This window comes from Panthera tigris, chromosome F2 (assembly GCF_018350195.1).
Source record: "Panthera tigris isolate Pti1 chromosome F2, P.tigris_Pti1_mat1.1, whole genome shotgun sequence".
Lineage (NCBI taxonomy): Eukaryota > Metazoa > Chordata > Mammalia > Carnivora > Felidae > Panthera > Panthera tigris.
This window is the reverse complement of record NC_056676.1, coordinates 80282979-80300514: the sequence shown is the minus strand read 5'-3', so window position 1 is coordinate 80300514 and position 17536 is coordinate 80282979. Positions and strand designations below refer to the sequence as shown.

The 17536-nt window shown below is 56.4% G+C and overlaps 1 protein-coding gene across 4 annotated transcripts in view; it reads left to right on the top strand.

Annotated features, from left to right (window-relative positions):
• The window catches only part of LOC102954119 (maestro heat-like repeat family member 5), a 61572-nt gene that overhangs the window by 19029 nt on the left and 25007 nt on the right, over window positions 1–17536 (top strand). For all 4 annotated transcript variants that reach the window (XM_042973338.1, XM_042973340.1, XM_042973341.1 and 1 more), the window contains 10 exons: window positions 8103–8210; window positions 8526–8642; window positions 9147–9266; window positions 10340–10492; window positions 11152–11274; window positions 12057–12136; window positions 12592–12727; window positions 14297–14392; window positions 15901–16005; window positions 17322–17457. In XM_042973338.1, the coding sequence (XP_042829272.1) occupies window positions 8103–8210; window positions 8526–8642; window positions 9147–9266; window positions 10340–10492; window positions 11152–11274; window positions 12057–12136; window positions 12592–12727; window positions 14297–14392; window positions 15901–16005; window positions 17322–17457 (1174 nt within the window). The remainder of the gene's footprint in view (window positions 1–8102; window positions 8211–8525; window positions 8643–9146; window positions 9267–10339; window positions 10493–11151; window positions 11275–12056; window positions 12137–12591; window positions 12728–14296; window positions 14393–15900; window positions 16006–17321; window positions 17458–17536) is intronic.

The window sequence follows — 17536 nt, the reverse complement described above, 5'->3', positions numbered from 1 at the left end:
AGGATGTAATGCACAGTGCCCGGTACGCGGGCCGCCCTTGTTCAGTGTAGTTAATAGTTTCCGTCAGTGGTAACAGTAGCAGCTAATGATTAATAGAGAAGTAAGACAGAAAATCACTAAGGATAGAGAAGCCTTGAACGACATAATTAACCAAATTGATCTAATTGACATTTCTTTCAAACATAAATAGAACATTCACCAAGATAGCTCGTTCGCTGGGCCCTATATCAAGTTTCGATAAATTTAAAAGGACTGAAATAAAACAGAGTACATTCTCTGACCAGAATGTAAATCAGAGATCAATAGCAAAGATGTATCTGGAAAAAAATCCCAAATATTTGGAAAGGTGGCAACACATTTCTAAGGAACCCATGGGTCAGAGAAGAAGTCACAAGAGAAAGTAGGAAAGATTTTGAACGCAATGATCATAAAACACAACGTATGAAAATTTGTGGGGTTCAACAGAAAGCAACCTCAGAAGGAAATTCGTGTTTTTAATGCCTATGTAAGAAAAGAAAGGTATAAAGTCTATTATCTAAAAAGCTATCGGGGTGCCTGGGTGGCTCAGTAGTTTAGGCGTCCGACTCTTGATTTCGGCTCACATCATGATCTCGCTGTTTGTGAAATCAAGCCCCATCGTAGGGCCCTGCGCTGACGGCGTGGAGCCTGCTTGGGATTCTCTCTCTCCCTCTCTCTCTCTCTGCCCCTCTCCAGCTGTGTGCACTCTCTCTCTCTCAAAATAAGTACACTGAAAAAAATTAATGAATGAAAATGAAAATGAAAACTAAAAAGCTATCCAAAAAAAAGGACCAATGAGATCTAAAGTAAGGAGAAGGAAAGAAATAATAAAATCTAGAGTACAAGTCAAAGAAATTTCTTAAAGGGACACAAAGAAAACCCATTTGTTTGCACAACATCCCCAAACATGGACGACCCTGTAGGCGCACCAGCTGCGAGCATGAGAATTACCAGTTTGTCCTTCCGGTAACTGGCCCACTCGGATGATGGCCCAGAGTGGGTGGATTTAGCTTGGGGGAGGCTTCCCCTCCTGAGCAGCTCACCGGCCAGGAACAGCATTTCCAGCTTGAAAATGGCCTTTTCTGAGAGATGGATACAGAAGCTGTGGTTCGTATACACAACGGAATACTACTTGGCCGTGAGAAAGAAGGAAATCTTGCCATTTGCAACAACGTGGATGGACCTGGAAGGTATTATGCTGAGTGAAATAAGTCAGGCAGAGAAAGACAGATACCATAGGTTTTCATTAATTTGTGGAACTTGAGAAACTGAACAGAAGACCATGGGGGAGGGACAGGGAAAAAAGAAAAAGTTACAGAAAGGGAGAGAGGCAAACCATAAGAGCCTCTGGGATACTGAGAACAAACTGAGGGTTGATGGGGGGGGATGGGAAAGTGGGGGGTGGGCAGGGAGGAGGGCACCTGTTGGGATGAGCACTGGGTATTGTATGTAAGTGATGAATCATGGGAATCTACCCCCAAAACCAACTGTACACACTGCATGTTAGCCAACTTGACAATAAATTATATTTAAAAAAAAAAAAAGAGGGCACCTGGGTGGCTCAGTCGGTTCAGCGTCCAACTTTGGCTCAGGTCATGATCTCGCGGTTTGTGGGTTTGAGCCCCGCGTGGGGCTCTGTGCTGACGGCTCGGAGCCTGGAGCCTGCTTCGGATTCTGTGTCTCCCTCTCTCTCTGCCTCTCTCTCTCTCTCTCTCTGTCTCTCTCAGAAATAAATAAACATTAAAAAAAATTTTTTTAAAGAAAGAAAACATCCCGCAACATGGCGGGATGAACAGCGGTCTGCAAATGAGCGTCATGTCCTGGCATTCGATCTGCTCAGGCTTCTACTCACTTGCCCCAGCGAGAGGCTGTGGGCCGTCGGGGAGGCAGGAGCACCTGAACCAGGCTGCAAGCAACAGGCCGGTGCTCCCCACCACGTTGTGTGTGAGCATCCCCGGGACTTGGTTGTCTCTTTCTGGCACAAACCGGGGAGAGGTTTGAATAGTTCTATGGGCCTGAGGCAGGTCATTCCTGGGGGGGAGGGGGGGCTGTTAAAGTCCTCTAAAGCCTGTTCGTGTTTACCACCCCCCCCCCCCAGCAAGGAATGGGTCCGGGGACTGGAATTTTAGTAAGTTCGGAGAGTGGGAAAGCCAATGGAGAAACATTAGGAGCCCACGGTCTGTGACAGGCAGCCGGGCCTCGACATACACAAGGCTGTGGCTTCGTCCTGTGCCTACAGGAAATGCTGTGATCAGTTTCATCCTTTCTGGGGACAGCTGGGTTCCATCAGCGCCTGGATCATGACCTAGGTCAGGAGCCGCGTCTAGAGAGCGTTGCGATTTCTCTCTAGGGGCTTTATGTCCCTCAAGCAAATACATGGAACCCTTCACGAACATCTGGTTGGTTGCTGAGCACGGCAAGGCGTTCTCTCCTCATTGTAGAGGCTCCATTTCCCAGGGACCTGGGGGTGAATCGCTCTCCACGGGGCCCTCGGGGGAAATAAGAAGGGGCCTCACGGAACTGTCCAGGTATGTTGTTGACTGACATCAGCTGCCGGGGTCCACAGCGATGCCGGAGAAGCTGAGCCAAATCCACCATTTTGAATAGCGAACCCCTGTGAGTCCGCTGTCCGGGTTTGGAACAACTGGGAAACGGGGAACTGCCTCGTTAGCGGCCCTCAATGCTGGACACATCACCACTGTGTCCATTAGGTTTCTGGGCGGGCGGGCAAGATCTCCTGTCCCAGGGCTGGGGCGGGACGATCAGCCCCTGGGCGACCAGGAGTCCCTGCCGTCCGTGCGAGGCCTTGTACAGCCTCGGGTTTCATGGGGGTTGAGGCAATTTGGGAAGAAGTGTAGTTATGTCTGTTGGAATCTTTTTTTTTTTTAACATTTATGTGTTTTTTGAGAGACAGAGAAAGAGCAGGAGCAGGGGAGGGGCAGAGAGGGAGGGAGACACAGAACCCGAAGCAGGCTCCAGGCTCCGAGCCGTCAGCACAGAGCCCTACGCGGGGCTCGAACCCACAGACTGTGAGATCGTGACCTGAGCCGAAGCCGGACGCCCAGTCGGACGCCTAACCGACTGAGCCACCCAGGCGTCCCATGTCTGTTTGGATCTTGACAGACTCTGTCCTTTTTCACTCTCCCAGTGTCAGCCTGAGAGGCGGCCCACAGGCTTGCAGGCACCTCAGTTAAATTAAGGGACTTTTGTTGTAGTTTGTCCTCTTGTATGTCAAGGACAGACTGTAAAGAACATAAAAGGTTCGGGTGGGTCGGGAAATTCCAAGGCGAGGTCTCCAGCAGAGGCAAAACGTGTGAGCTGGCCCTTTGCATTTAGAAAGGAGGTCTCGGTGGACAGGTTGTCAGGGCCTGGGTCACACAACAAAAGAGAGCGTTTTCCAGGGAAAGGCCCCTGGCTGAGACAGAAACTCCCTCTAAACTGGATCAGATGCCCTCACTATGGAAACCTTCCTCCGAGGGATTTGCTGTCCTGGGGGAGCGGGGTTTAAGGAGAGACTGTAGCTCTCGCACATCCCCGAATTTGGCAAGGCTTCCCACTAATTTAATTCTAGGCTCTCTCTCGGCTGCTGGAGGGGGTTGCTGAGATCAGAGAACCCTGCCATCCCCATCAGCCCTGGGAGGCCCACGGGGGGCCCCGGCTCGGGGTTGGGCACGGGGACCCGAGAGGTGGTGTGGGCAAGTCCCGTGGGGCCTGCGGGGACAGCGGAGACGTCAATCCCTGGGGCAGCGCCTCGGGGTGCCCGGGAGGCCCAGGTGCCGCTCCAGGCCCCTGACCTTGAGGCCACTGCAGCCCTCAGGCCAACAGCTTGGCGGACCTTTGTTTACGGTAAAGTCCCCAGCTCCGGTCATGAGTTCAGTCAGGCAGGGGGCCTCCCGTCCCATTTTCTGCCTTTTTATCAACGCTCTAATCTCAGGAGATAATCCACCTACAAATGGAAAAGCTGGAACACGCTGGGTGCCCTCCGTTATTGTCTGGAACCCAGGATGCTGTAGGAAGATCCCTTCCAGACAGACTTCAGAGTCTGCCACAGATCGGTCTTTCGTTTGCACGTTTGAGTAACAGACCAGTGAGTGCGGGCGGGAGGGCTCTGGGCACTGCTTGGGAGCGGTCGTCGCTTCTTTTGTGGCCCATGAGGGGACCATGTCGAAGACTGAGGCTCTGAAATAGCATCCTCGGATGACACCCTCCTGCCTCTGTTTCCCCTTCCGGGCCCCCCGGGCCCACCAGCAGGTGCACACACTGACGCGGACCTGGCAGCCTGGGTCATAGCCCGTGGTAAGGACTCTAAATTCTTCAGAAAACTTCTGGGGACCCTCTCTGGGCTTAGAAGTTTCTTTAACTATTGCCCTTAGTTTGGCCTTTGACCAAAGAGGAAAAGACTCTGAGAGAGACTCCTGGACCTCCAGGGGTTTTATTTCAAAAGGTAACTGTGTCTGCAGGGTCCACAAAGCATGAGGACTCGGGTCAGGGAGGAAGGAGCCAGCAGGAGGGGTCGCGTCAGGCTCCCTGCCTTTTGTTTTGGGCACCTGTCTTTCATTTGTCATTAGCTTTCTGTAATGAACCTTTGCATGGAGCTTTTCTGGAATCGTGAGGCCTTTCGGAAGCTTCTGCATCATCATTAAACTAAGTATTCCATTCTGTTCGTGTCATCTTGGGCAACCTTGTTTCCAAGTCCACTTCTGAAATAAACAATCCTAATTTGAACAATCTCCATAATGGCCATTGGAATTTTAGGTTGTTTTTACTAAGATTTTGCCGTTTTTGGAGATATTTATAGCTCTGGGACCGTAGTTCTTAGACATAAAATAAGCAGGTGTGACAGAAGATGGCACACTTGAGTTTTCGGGGCTTAAGGAGCTTTTTTTTTTTAGCTAAGCCTTTGGGGTTTCTCAGAGCCAAGTAATACCCAAGAGGGATGTGTTGCTAGGTTGGGGACTGTGCATGTTTTACAGCACACTTCATTGTACGGAAATTTTCTTGAGGTTGGCAGGTGACCTAGAGTCAACCTAACCCGTCCTGTGACCAACTTGTCCTAACACCATGGCGGGCGCTCTACCAGTTTTTAAGGATCCGACCAGACCCACCAATTTTTGTGGCTCTTTGGGTCCCAAGGTCCCCATTAGCAATAGCCTTTATCTATAAAACAAGACACACAACAGGGCACCTAGGGGGCTCAGTTGGTTAAGCCTCTGACTTCGGTTCAGGCCATGATCTCGCGGTTCGTGAGTTCGAGCCCCACGTCGGGCTCTGTGCTGACAGCTCAGAGCCTGGAGCCTGCTTCGGATTCTGTGCCTCCGTCTCTCTCTGCCCTTCTCCCACTCGCACTCTGTCTGTCCGTCTCTCTCTCTCTCTCAAAATAAACACTGAAAAATTTTTTAAAAAATAAAAAAGCAAGACACACAGCACGTGCAGATTAACACAACAGCAGATTCCCAACCCGGAACAGGGGACGAGGGAACGCACTGATCCAGCAGACCCCAAAAGTGAGGTCAGGGGACAGGACTGGGCTTTCAGATGAAAGGGAAGTGTAGCTAGGACATCAGTGAGACTGGAGCTCGCCGCAGAGGGCAGAGCTCAGGGCCCGTGTGGACCGGCCCACGACCCTGGAGATCCTCTACCCCAAACAGCTGCAGACCGGAGACAGCAGTGCTCTGCGCCAGGCAGAGCAGGACCCCCAGCAAAGACCTAAAGTCCGTAGGTAAGCGTCCACCTGAAAATCAAGTGAAAGACACCACAGAGGAGAAACAGAACGATAGAAACACGGCGGAGAGGAGTGAACTTCTGACACGTGAGGCAGACACGTGCTGAGAACACCAGATGCACAGAAGTACGAGGTACGCACTGCGCGATTCCCGTCCTATGAAACTCCAGAAGAGGCAAAAACAATCTACGGTGATAGAAATCAAAGCAGTTTTGTAGTGATGGAAATTGACTAGGAAGGACCGTGAGCGAGCTCCCCGGGGGGGGCGGAATGTGTTCTCGCTCTTGGTGGGCTGACAGGAGCATGGGTCGGCACATCTGTCAGAGTTCATTGTGCCGCTCGGGAAAGATCTATGCCTCACACTGTGAGTTAAGCCCCCCTCGGCAAACATACTTAAAACCCAGACTTATCGATGGCCAACAGACACGTGAAAAGATGCTCGACATCACGCATCGTCAGGGAAATACAAATCGAAGCCGCAATGAGATACCGCCTCACACCTGTCAGAATGGCCAGACTCAAAACAAAACAGAAATACCACATGCTGGCGAGGACGCGGAGCCAAGGGGGTCCTCACGCACTGTTGGTGGGAATGCAAACTGGCGCGGCCGCTGTGGAAAGCAGCCCGGAGGGTCCTCAAAAAAAACAAAACTAAAAGTACCAGATGATCCAGTATTTATCCAAAGGAAAAAGACACTAACCTGAAAATACCTGCACGGCTACATTCGCTGCGGCGTTATTTACAACGGGCAAGATACGAAAGCAGCCCCAGTGCTCGTCCACAGAAGAATGGATAAAGAAGGGGTCTCTATACACAGCGGAGTACTACTCAGCCATGAAAAAGAATGGGGTCCTGCCATTGACAACAACACGGAGGGACCTAGAGAGTATTGTGCTGCGGGAAGGAAGTCAGAAAGAGAAAGACAAATACTCTATGATTTCACTCCTATGTGGCATCTAAGAAAACAAACCAAGTGAACAAGGAAACAACAACCAAACCAGACTCCTAAATGCACACAACCACCAAGAGGTCTGCTGGTGGCCGGAGGAGGGGGGGTGGGGGGCGGGGAAAATAGCCAAAGGGGACGTAGAGGTGCAAACCTCCAGTTATAAAATGAGTAAGGCACGGGGATGAGAAGTACAGCAGAGGGAAATCCATTTCAGGCCATTTCAGGGCCCCCCGCCCCGCCTCGCCCCACCCTGCCCTACCCTACCCAGCATCGCCGGAGAGGGCGCTAAAGGTCCCACCTGCAGGGGGCGCTCTCGGCGGGCTTGCATCTAGCCACGCGACAGAATGTGCCTTGTGCTCCAACCAAGGCACCTATGAGTGCTCCTCTAGGATAAATTCCTAGAAGGGGAGTCCCTTGGGGAAATGTACACACGTTTTAAATTTTAATTGATGCCTGCCAAAGGCTTCACCAAAAAAAAAAAAAAAAAAATAGAGATCCCTCACCTTCCCACCAAAGGACACTTCCTTGCTGACATCCAGCAAGTTTATTTTTTGCCAGTCTCATATCATCTTAATTTCCGTTCCTCAGATATTAGCAAGGTTGAGGTGATAGCCTGTCACGTGTGTGTGCTTTCACTATTTCTAAGCAGACCGTTGCCTTTTTCTTACTAGCTTATGAAGTGCTCGTTATCATCGATATTAACCCTTGGCAAGAGGTTGTAGGAAACAAAAACACAAGGCAACACAATTTACTGCATCTTTCAACCGAATTTATGGTGGTTTTGCTGAACAAACTTCGGAAAACGTTTACCCTCACATCCATCAGTTGTTTTTTCTATAAAGATTTGGGGGCTTGGGATCATATCTAGAAGGGGTACCCCCGCCCCAAAGGACCTGGGGATCAAAATCTCGGACTTGAACTGTGGGATCTGGGAACACCAAAATAAAGAAATCTTGTAGTCGTCATATGTTAGAGCAAAACTTCTAGGACTTTATATTTAGAAGCCACACTCCTTCGTTTCTCTGATCCCACATTCATTCAAAACAATTTTACTGGAGCATCGACTCCGTGCCAGGCACAGTTCCAGGTGCCGGGAGACGGCCTGGCACCCACACTCCGGCCGGGCGGCCTTCACCTGACGCTCACTGAGCATCTGTGACGTCTGGGCCCCTGCCCGGTGCCGGGGACATGGGCAGGCTCCCGGTTTCAGCCTCTCCTTGGACACCTCCAGGGAAGGGAATCTCAGGGAAATCAGAGGGCGGGCCCCGGAGACTCAGGAAGAAAGGCAAGAGAATGACGGAGTCAGGGCTCTGAGTGACCAGGGCGGGCCGGGGCTGGTGGAGGCCTCAGCCCCAGCCCGCGGGGTGGAGGGAGTGACCACCCCGGCCCTGCCCACTCCTATCTGCTCACAGATGGCGGAGAAGTCCGTCCAGTTCCTGAACACGGACAAGTGGTCCAGGGAGCTGTTGTCGGCCCTCACCAAGCCTGACCAGACGCATCAGGAACAGCCCCCAGAGAAGGTGGATCGCCCCCTGTATCCCCTGCCCCCCCACAGGCAGCCCCTGTGCCCACCACACAGTCCCAGGGACTCTGTCCATAGGATGCCCACCTAAGCAAGGCCGAGGCCCCAGAAGGACACTGAGACCCGAAAGAAACAAAGGGCCAGGGGCCTGTGCAGCCAGATTTGATGTGGCACCGTTGAAACCCGTCAAAACTAGGCAGGGGCATGAGGGTCCTAGAGCAGGGGCATGAGGACGGCTACAGGAGCCCAGGGAGGCCATCGGGGTGGACACAGGTGGGTCAGACCCAGGACAAGAAGCCAAACCTCCCCCCAGGCCTTTCTGTTCATCTACTACGGGCTGATCCTTCAAACTGAGGACAATGCCACCACTGTGAGGACACACCTGAGAACCCTCCTGGACACGTCCCACCAGTGGCCCAAGCAGCGGGAGGTGAGGACCCGGCCCCCAGCCTAGCCCCCAGCCGCCTGACCCTGACCGCAAGCTTAGCCCGATCCCTGCTCGTACCCTGAGCCCTGGTCGGGCCAGACAAAGACACCTGATCCTTTTCACACCCTGAGTCCTGACCCTGGTCACACACTGAGCCTACCATAACTTGGGTCCTCTCCTCTGTCACACATCTATTTCCTGGACCCTCCTTCCCTCCTCTGGCCCAGGCTCAGAGCTAGTGGGGGCAGGGGGAGGTTACAGGCCTCCAGAGAGTCACCGCTCCCCCCTGCCTCCCACACCACCTACCCGCCCCCATAAGAGATGCCCTCACAGGGTTGGGCCAGAGCTGCATGTCCTGAAGAGCAGGGGCGGGGGAGGGGGGAGGGGGTCCCCGTGACCTTGGACGAGTCCCCTCCCTTTCTGGGCCTCAGTTTCCACACCCCCAGGCGAGAGTCCAGGCGTGGTCCTGTGACCGGCACCGGTGACCCTGCTCCCCCGCACCTGTAGGGTATCGCGCTCACCGTCGGGCTGGCCGCGACCCGCCACCTGGACCACGTCTGGGCCGTCCTAGAGCAGTTTGGCCGGAGCACACCCGTTAAATGGAGCCTCCACAGCTTCTGCCTGAAGGTTCTGGCTCTGGGGCGGTTGGGGGCCTCAACGAGGGGCTGGGCATCAGGACCCCCACCCTCTACACGGATCTGGGCATCCGAGAGGGTCTCTGGGGATAGTTAGGGGCACAGGCTTTGGACCAAGCCTCCTGGCCTCCAGTGCCACCTGCAGCGTGACCCGCGTGCCTCAGTTTCTCCTCTTGAATAACAATTCCTCCCTTCCCAGCCGTTGGGATGGAAACGTGGCTTTGAAATGTCTGGCACACAGCAGGTGCCCCGGTGACATCTCGCAGTGGCTGTGCTGGCCGCTGTGTTTATTAATGGCCTTTTGACACGTGCCCTGCCTGTAACATGAGACGAGGGCCAGAGGGCGACCTTGTGCCCCTGCTGATGGGCGGCATGCCCCCCCTCCCCCGTCCTCGCTGCACCCCTGGTCACTCCTGCGGGCAGAATCAGTGTCTGGGGCTGCATGAGGGAGCTCAGGACAGACGGGGGAAGAGTCACAGGTAGCACAGACAGCCCAGCGGGGGCCGGCCACCTCCTCGGGCCCCACAGCCGGCAGGTGACAGAGCAGGGACTGGAACCCATATCTCCAGCCCTCAGAGGGGGCCTAGTCACTGACAGGGAATGGAGGCAAGTGGTCCTCAGGTGACCACCTCAGGTGGTCCTCAGGTGTCTCAGATGTCCCCCCACACTCTCTGGGCCTCCCTCGGGTCCGAAGGTCCAGAGCCCCATTACCATCTCCCTAGGTTGAGGCATGGCCTGCTGGGCCCCCAGCAGCCCAAAGGGGAAGTGGGCCCCCAGCTCCAGGGGAGGGGGCTACGCCAAGGCAGGCAGCGTGAGGGGCTAGGACCCTGGCCAGTTCTGGGAGAGCCGAGTGCCTCGCACACACCTCGGGTGACCCCACAGTCCCGTTCCAACCCCCCAGAGAGACGATTCCACTCTTCCTATTTTCCTCTCACGGTAAACTGAGCCTCGCAACCCCTCAGAACCCTTGCCCGCAGTACCCGCTAGGGTGCAGAGTACTTCCTGTCGCCGCTCCCCCGGGGGCGGGCCAGGGGGACCCTGACGCCCTTTTTCTGTCCCCACCAGGGTCAGAAATCAGAGGACCCAAAGTGGAGGTGGGTCAGCAGCACCATACTCCTCGCCTACGGTCAGATGGCGGTCAAGGCCAAGGCGCACATCCTCCCGTGGGTGGACAACATCTTGTCACGGATGGTCTTCTACTTCCACTACAGTTCCTGGGTATGGCTCCCCCGGGCCACTCCTCTGGAGCCCAGCCTTGACACAGCTCAGGCCCCACCAGAACCTGGGTCAGAGAATGCTAGGACCTTCCAGGGCCTTGGGGCACTCCTCCCCACCCTTACCTGACTCTGAAATCAGGAGGAGCCAAGCCTGGCCTCCTCGTTGTCCCACCTACTCACCCCGTCGTCCCACCCAAAGCTTCGAGGGCTTCCGTGGTGGCCCCACCCCCACATTCTCCTTGGCTTTCACTCTGGGGCGTTGGAAGGCCCGGAGATGCCCCATCCCCTCCCCAGGATGATGGCCTGCTGACTCTGTACTCTGCACCCAGGGCGTCCACCCCAGGGGGCTAAGAGGACCAGGCAGCCCGGTCAGGCCATCGCATCCTTCAGATCTTTGGGCTCTGGGTTGCCACACATCGAGTGAGGCGAGACATTGGCTTCTTACTCCTGACCTTGACATGTTGTCAACATATTCACATTTTTAAACAAAACCACACAGCTCCCCCCTCAAAGTCCTACCTATGTGGCCCAGCTGCAGATCTCTGCCGTACTCCCTCAGCAATGCCCTGCAGCCACATGTGACGATGGTGCTCTCTCCTGCCTGTCCTGTGCCCCCTCCATCCCCCGCTCCATGGCCTGACCCCCATGCCCCCATGCCAGGACGAGACCTTGAAGCAGAGCTTCCTCACCGCCATCTTCATGCTGGTGGGAGCCATCAGCCGCAATGAGGGGGCCCACAGCTACGAGTTCTCCCAGATCTCAGAGCTTCTTGAGTGTCTGATGGTGAGTCAAGGTCCTGGGGCAGAGGAAGGGGACCCATGAGAAGGAGGAGACTCCTCCCTCGGGCCAGCAGCATCCACAAGAAGCAGGTGTTGGAAAGGGGCAAAGAAGTTGGATTTCTAGGGCATGTCCAAGCCCCTCATAGGCTCTGGCACCTGGGAGCGCTCCATGCCCCCCACTTCTCTTGGTTCTTCAGTGACCCTGAGCCGGCCAGTTGTGTCCACCTCCCAGCTGATGTGGCTGAGGCCCAGAAAGGCCAGCACCATCCATTCTGCTAGCACCATCCCAGCTCAGACCACTGCTCACTAGAGATTTCAGGCTTACAGAACCCCAGGGTAGTGGAGGAAACACACAACCACTGGACAATTACAACTGTAATAATAAAATAACAGTTTACTGAGCTCCCATTCACTGAGCTCCTGCTGTGACTCAGACACTGTGCTTTGCACACCTTGCTTCACACCTGACATGTGTGCAACAACACTCTGTTATTTAAGTAACGAGTAAGCAAAGCTTGGGGCAGTGTGGAGACTTGCTCAAGGTCATGCAGCCAATATGTGGCAGTCAGGGTGCAGACGTGACCTGTCTCACTCTAAAGGCTGTGCTCTAGTTCTCTAAGTGCAGCCAGGCCACAGAGGCCCCCGTGGGTGGGTGGAAAGCTGGGGCATGATCCCGTGGGCCATGGGGTGCCAGGCACTGGGTTCTTCAGCCAGGGATGAGACTTGGTGTCAGAAGTGTGATAAGCCCAGGCCTGAGTCACTCAGCCGTCACCTGTGGATCTACAGGTCTTGATGGAGAAGGAACCCCAGGACACACTGTGCACGTCAACTCGCCAGCAGACCATTCACATCATCTCCAGCCTCTGGTACGCTCCCCAGCCCCACCCAGGGTCAGGCCCCAGTTCAGGCCTGTAAGAGGCTCTCAATAAACAGTATAGCTATTGTGATTAATTCACACCTCAGAGAATGAAAGTTTAGCATCATTTGCCCAAAAAGAGCCACCGAAGGTCCCAGTGGTGTAGCCAGGGCTGGGATGAGACCAGTCTGTCCAGTAAAGGGGAGCCTGAGGTACAGGGCTTATGAAGCACCTGCTCCCAACCAGGCCATGCTAGTCCCTTACAAACCCTCCTGGAATTCAACCTGCCCAGGAGGCCCTGTAGGCCAGCGAGGCAGAAGTGTATATTTGAGTCTCTGGTCAAGGACAGAACTGGGTGAGGGGCTGCTGCTCGGGGCTTGTCAAATCTGGTCTACTCTGGCTGGGGGCCCCTTTGCAATCACCGGCCCCCACACCCCTCCCTCACTGCCCTCTACCTCTAAACAGTAAACTGAGGCCGCCCCTGGACTTGAAGAGGAAATCACGGCTTCTGTCCGTCTGCCTCCGCAGTGTGTTCGCCCTGCCACTGATGGACGTCCTGAAGAAACACACCTGCCTCTTCCTGGAGCCACCCAACATACAGGTGTGAAGCTGGCCCATGTACCCCTCCAATGAGAGGGGCCCCTTGGGCAGGCATCCGGCTCTGCCTGCTGTTCATGGCTTTGGAGGGGGTGCAGGCTAGATGGCAGAGCCTTTGACCCCCCATAGGATAGGGCTGGGGACCCTGAGCATGTTTCTTAACTTCTCTAAGCCTCCATTTGCCCAACTGTGACATGGGGGTGGTAAGTGTGGAGCTAACAGTACTTAATTCTCCAGATAAAAGGGGACACTGGTGCGCTCTACAAATAGGAGTATAAGTGACCTCTCTCCCTGCCCACCCAGAGAGCAGCCCTGAGCTGTCTCACTACTTAACTGCTCTCGCCCCACCCAGGCCCCAGCAGGCCCATCCTTTACTGGGCCGGATGCCCCCCTCCGCACCTCATGGGCTCTGCAGAAGGCATAAACCCATCCTCCTGGGGCACCACCAACACCTGCGACCCGAGTGTTTACCCTAAAGGGCAGGGAACTGGTGTTAACCGAGCACCTGCTTTGTGCCAGGCCCCGTGTGTATGTTAGCTCACCTTCCCAGCAGCACTTGTCCACAGGGTGAGGAAACCAGCTCAGAGAAATGGAAGTGTCTGGTGTGGGAGTCGGGGTAGAACCCCACTCCTGCCCCCTGGCCGGGTCCAGACTGGACTGGGACAGATAGGCACTCTGGATGGGGAGAGTGCAAGGGGTGCCCTGGGCCCCGGACAACACCACACCTCCAGAAGGCCAGGGCCTGTCCCCACTCCAACCTTGCAGGAGCCTAAAGTGCCCCCATTGCCAGATGACAACGTCATGGCTGGCTCACCTAGGGAGCTTAGCCGGGTCCCAGACGGTAGGCTGGGGGCTCCTGCTCCTTCCCATTCAATGTGCATCAGCACCCAGTAGGTGGGGCTGACCTCACAACCAGTTCTCACGTGACCAAGGTGGGCTCAGAGAGCTGAAATGAGTTCCCCAGGGCTCCCAGGGGGTGGACAGCCCGCGCCCAGGGCTCCGCTCTGACGCACCCTGACAGGAGGCGGGCTGGGCACTTTCTCTGGCTGGCTCCCTCCATGAGCACGCCCGGTGAGCCGAGCAGCAAACATTGGGGGTCTCGTGTGAGACCCAGGAGGCAGGACAAGCTGCGTAATTTGCCCCAACTAATGCAAAATGAAAATGCGGGCCCTTGTTTGAAGCTTAGGAAGAATTTCAAGATGGGACCGCAAAGCAGGAAACCAAGCACTCGAGGATCCTTCTGGGTGCCAGGTCTCGCGCAGGTTGCTTGCCCGAGAAGCCAGCCCTGCTGCAAAGGAACTTACCTTGGCCACAGAGAAACCTGTGGCCTTGGGCAGGTCTGAGCCAGACTGCCCCCCGCCCAATCTCCCAGCTGCCCAAATGGGGCTTGTGCCGGGGCCCTTCCTGGATGTGGTGTGAACGCACGTGGTGTGCAGCCTGGCCACGGGGGTGTGCAGGAAGGGGCACCACTACCAGGGAGAGGCCAATGCACTGGGGCCCTGCAGGAGGCCTTGGCCCGCAATCGCAGCCGGAGCCTGGCGGCTGCCCTGACCTGCTCCACCCCCCTGCACAGACCCTCTACAACAAGACCTTGGAGGCCCTGGACCAGATGCTGCAGAGCCTCATCATGCAGAACCCTACGGCCGACGAGCTGCACTTCCTGCTGTCGGTGAGGGGCGGTGGCTGGCACAGCGCAGGGGCGGGGCCGGCACAGGCCGGGCCGAGGACGGACAAGGGAAGGTGCCCGGAGGAGGCAGGGTCTGAACTCCGGGTGGCGAGTGGCCCATGAACTTGGAGGCTTGAGGGCTGTCCATCTTCAGGGATCACAGCGGCTTGGGGGAACTGGAGGGCAGGACAGCAGGTGCACCTGGTGGGAAGTGGGCCTTGAGCGCCACACTTGAGGGGGGCTGCTGAGGAAGCAGGCTGGGACCTGACCTCCCTCCCCTGAGACCTCGTTCTGCACCCATGTCTCCAGCTGTGAGGAGGGCTCTCACAAGCCCAGCACCCCCACCCTCTCACCTCGACCGGAGGGAGACCAGTCAACAGGCAGGGACAGTCCAGGGGCAGGGGAGGAACCAGAGATAGGACACTGGCTCAGCTGGGAGGGTTGGAAGTCAGGGCCAGTGGACTTCACCTGAATGAGGACCGAGGAGGTCATGGGGTAGAGAAGGGAAGGGAAGGGCCCAGCAGGCAGAGGGCCCCGCCGAGGGGTGAGCAGCCTGTGTGAGCCCAGGATCAGGACAGACAGAGATTCTGCATGGCTGCAGCTTGGGGAGGGCGCTAAGGTGGCGGCTGAGGGTGAGGAGGGGGGTTTGGGTTAGGTTAGGTCCAGCCTGGAGGCCTTGTGGGGGCGAGGGGAGCCACAGAAGCAGGGGCCCCCAAGCTGGGTGCACCGATGGAAGTCAGGTGTGTGCCTGGCTTCCCCCCCACCGGGAAAGTAGTGTGTCCCCTCCCCCTGGCAACGTTGGCGACAAACCACAGCAGTGCCGGGAGTGGCTGTGTTTGCCACCGATGGAAGTCACAGATGTGGTCATAGGACATCGCTGGGTCACAGAATCTCCAAATACCATTTCCTGCATCCGACGTCAGAGTCACTGACTATAAGCATCCGTCGCTTTAACAAAGAGGCTCAGATTTGGCTTAAAACTGTTCAGTGTAACTGTTTCAATATGTGTTTGTATCCCTTTGTGACTCCGTGCAATTATGTTGCGCACAGAAAAGCACTGTTCTGTACAGGGGTGCGTGTCGCCAAAGGGGTTCAAACCCAGGGGCCTCCAGGGGCTTTGAGCAGGAAACGACCTCTCCTCTCTGGCAGAGCTGTCTGGAGCAGAGGGGTCAGGAGAGGCTGAGCAGAGGGACAGGGGAGGGCAAGACCTGGGGAGCCATGGACCAGGGTGGGCGAGGCCTGAGTCGGGGTGGGCAGGGCCCTGCTGAGGAGGCGGGCCGGAGGTGAGGGGCGTGGCTGGACCGGGCGTGGTCTCGGCCAGGGTGGGTGTGGCCTGGGTCCCGGGCGGGGCGGAGCCTTGCTGGCCAGCTAACCGATTGGGGGTCGGGGCCTGAGCCGAGAGGTGAGCCGAGAGGTGAGCCCAGGGCTGAGCAGGGGGTGGCCCCCGCGGAGCCGGGGGACGCGGGGGTGCGCGGCTGCAGCACCCCCTCTCTGCCCCTGCCCACCCGCAGCACATGTACACCTGGCTGGCGTCGGAGAAGACACACGAGCGGCAGCGGGCTGTGCACAGCTGCGTGGCCCTCCTCGGATTCCTGAGCCACGACCTCTACCTGGATGTGAGTATCCAGCTCGCAGGCCCCCGCGCCCCACGGCCCCTCTGCGGCCCCAACCAGGCCACCCTCCTCGGGCTCGTGGGGTTCCAGGCCCCCTGGACCTCTGCCACCAGGGCAGCACCAGGACAGTGCCCTACAACATGGCCATGCAACCCCCTTTCTACCACACCAGGGAACAGGCGGAGATTGGGGCCCCCTGCTCAGGTCCTCCCAGCTGGGCTCTGAACCCAGATGCCTGGACCCCTGACCCAGCAGGCTGGGCTCCTGTCAACGCGCTTTGAAGCCTCGGGCAGGTTCCTCTACGCCCTGAGCCTCAGGGTCTCACCCATGAAATGGGAGGAAATGAGTCCTCAGAGGGGTGCGGCCCTGCCCCAGTCCAGGTCAGTGGTGACTGCGGCAACAGTCGCCATCCACCGCGACCCCCAGCGAGTCATGCCTCACAGTCTGCCATCTGTCGCTGGAGCCCTCGGGCTGAATGAAGTCGGCACCATCAGGGAATGAGCGCTTCCGCGTTTATCAGCCAAAATCAGCACTAATTCCTTAGGGAGATTCGTGGGACGTTGAGAAAATTAGTTTCTCTGAACGTTGCCCGGCCGGGGTGTGTTTCTAATGAAGGCGGAGAGGTGGGCATGGGGGCAGGACGGGAGGGAGCGCTCCCTGCACAGATGCCTCCTTCATTCTCAGGGTGAGGGGGACCCCTCTAGAGGGGCTCAAGGGGCCTGCAGTTCATTCAAAATCGATTTCCGCAACCCAGGACCCGGACTGCGACAGGGGCAAGTGAGGCGCTGACCTGGGGTGCAAAATTTACCCAGACACCAAAACACCCCACAATCAAGATAAATAAGGTGGTGTTTTAAAGCAATCTACTCAGCAAATGGCGGCAGCTGTGGGCTGGCTGCCTGTTGTTTTAAATAAAGTTTTATTGAAACCAGGGCGGGGGTTAGGGCCAGGAGAGCGAAGCACCATGAGGTAAGGTGGTGGTAATGCAGGGCCAGACCGTCTCTAGGTACAGTTTTGAAACTGTGTGCATCAGGAATTGTTACATTCATTTTGACTTTTCTAAATATTGCATTAAAGTATTCTTTCTCTTCGTTTCTGAGTTTGGGGTCAGCCCCTTAAGTTGTGCCCTGAGCTGTTGACTATAGCGGCCCGACTGGGTGGGCAGAGCCTGGGCCTGGGGTCCCGAGAGCTGAGTCCCAGCCCTGCCACATGGTTGGAGGGGATGCATTCTGATGCTGGCCGAGCTGGGGTGAGTGCACAGCAGAGGGGAGACCCCACGGTAGGGTCTGGATTCTGTGGTTCCCATACTTTCGCTGCAGGCCAAAGAGGACTTCAGGAGGACTGGGCAGCTGGTGGGCATGCTGGGGATTTTGTGCCAGGACCCTGACAAGGCCACCCGGCACTCCAGCCTGGAAGGGTTGGGCCACCTCTACCAGCTCCTGATGCTCCAGAGAGGTGAGCCTCCGAGGGCCACCACGGTGGACCCACGGCCACCCTGACCACAGCCTCAGCTGAGACCACACCCACACTGCTG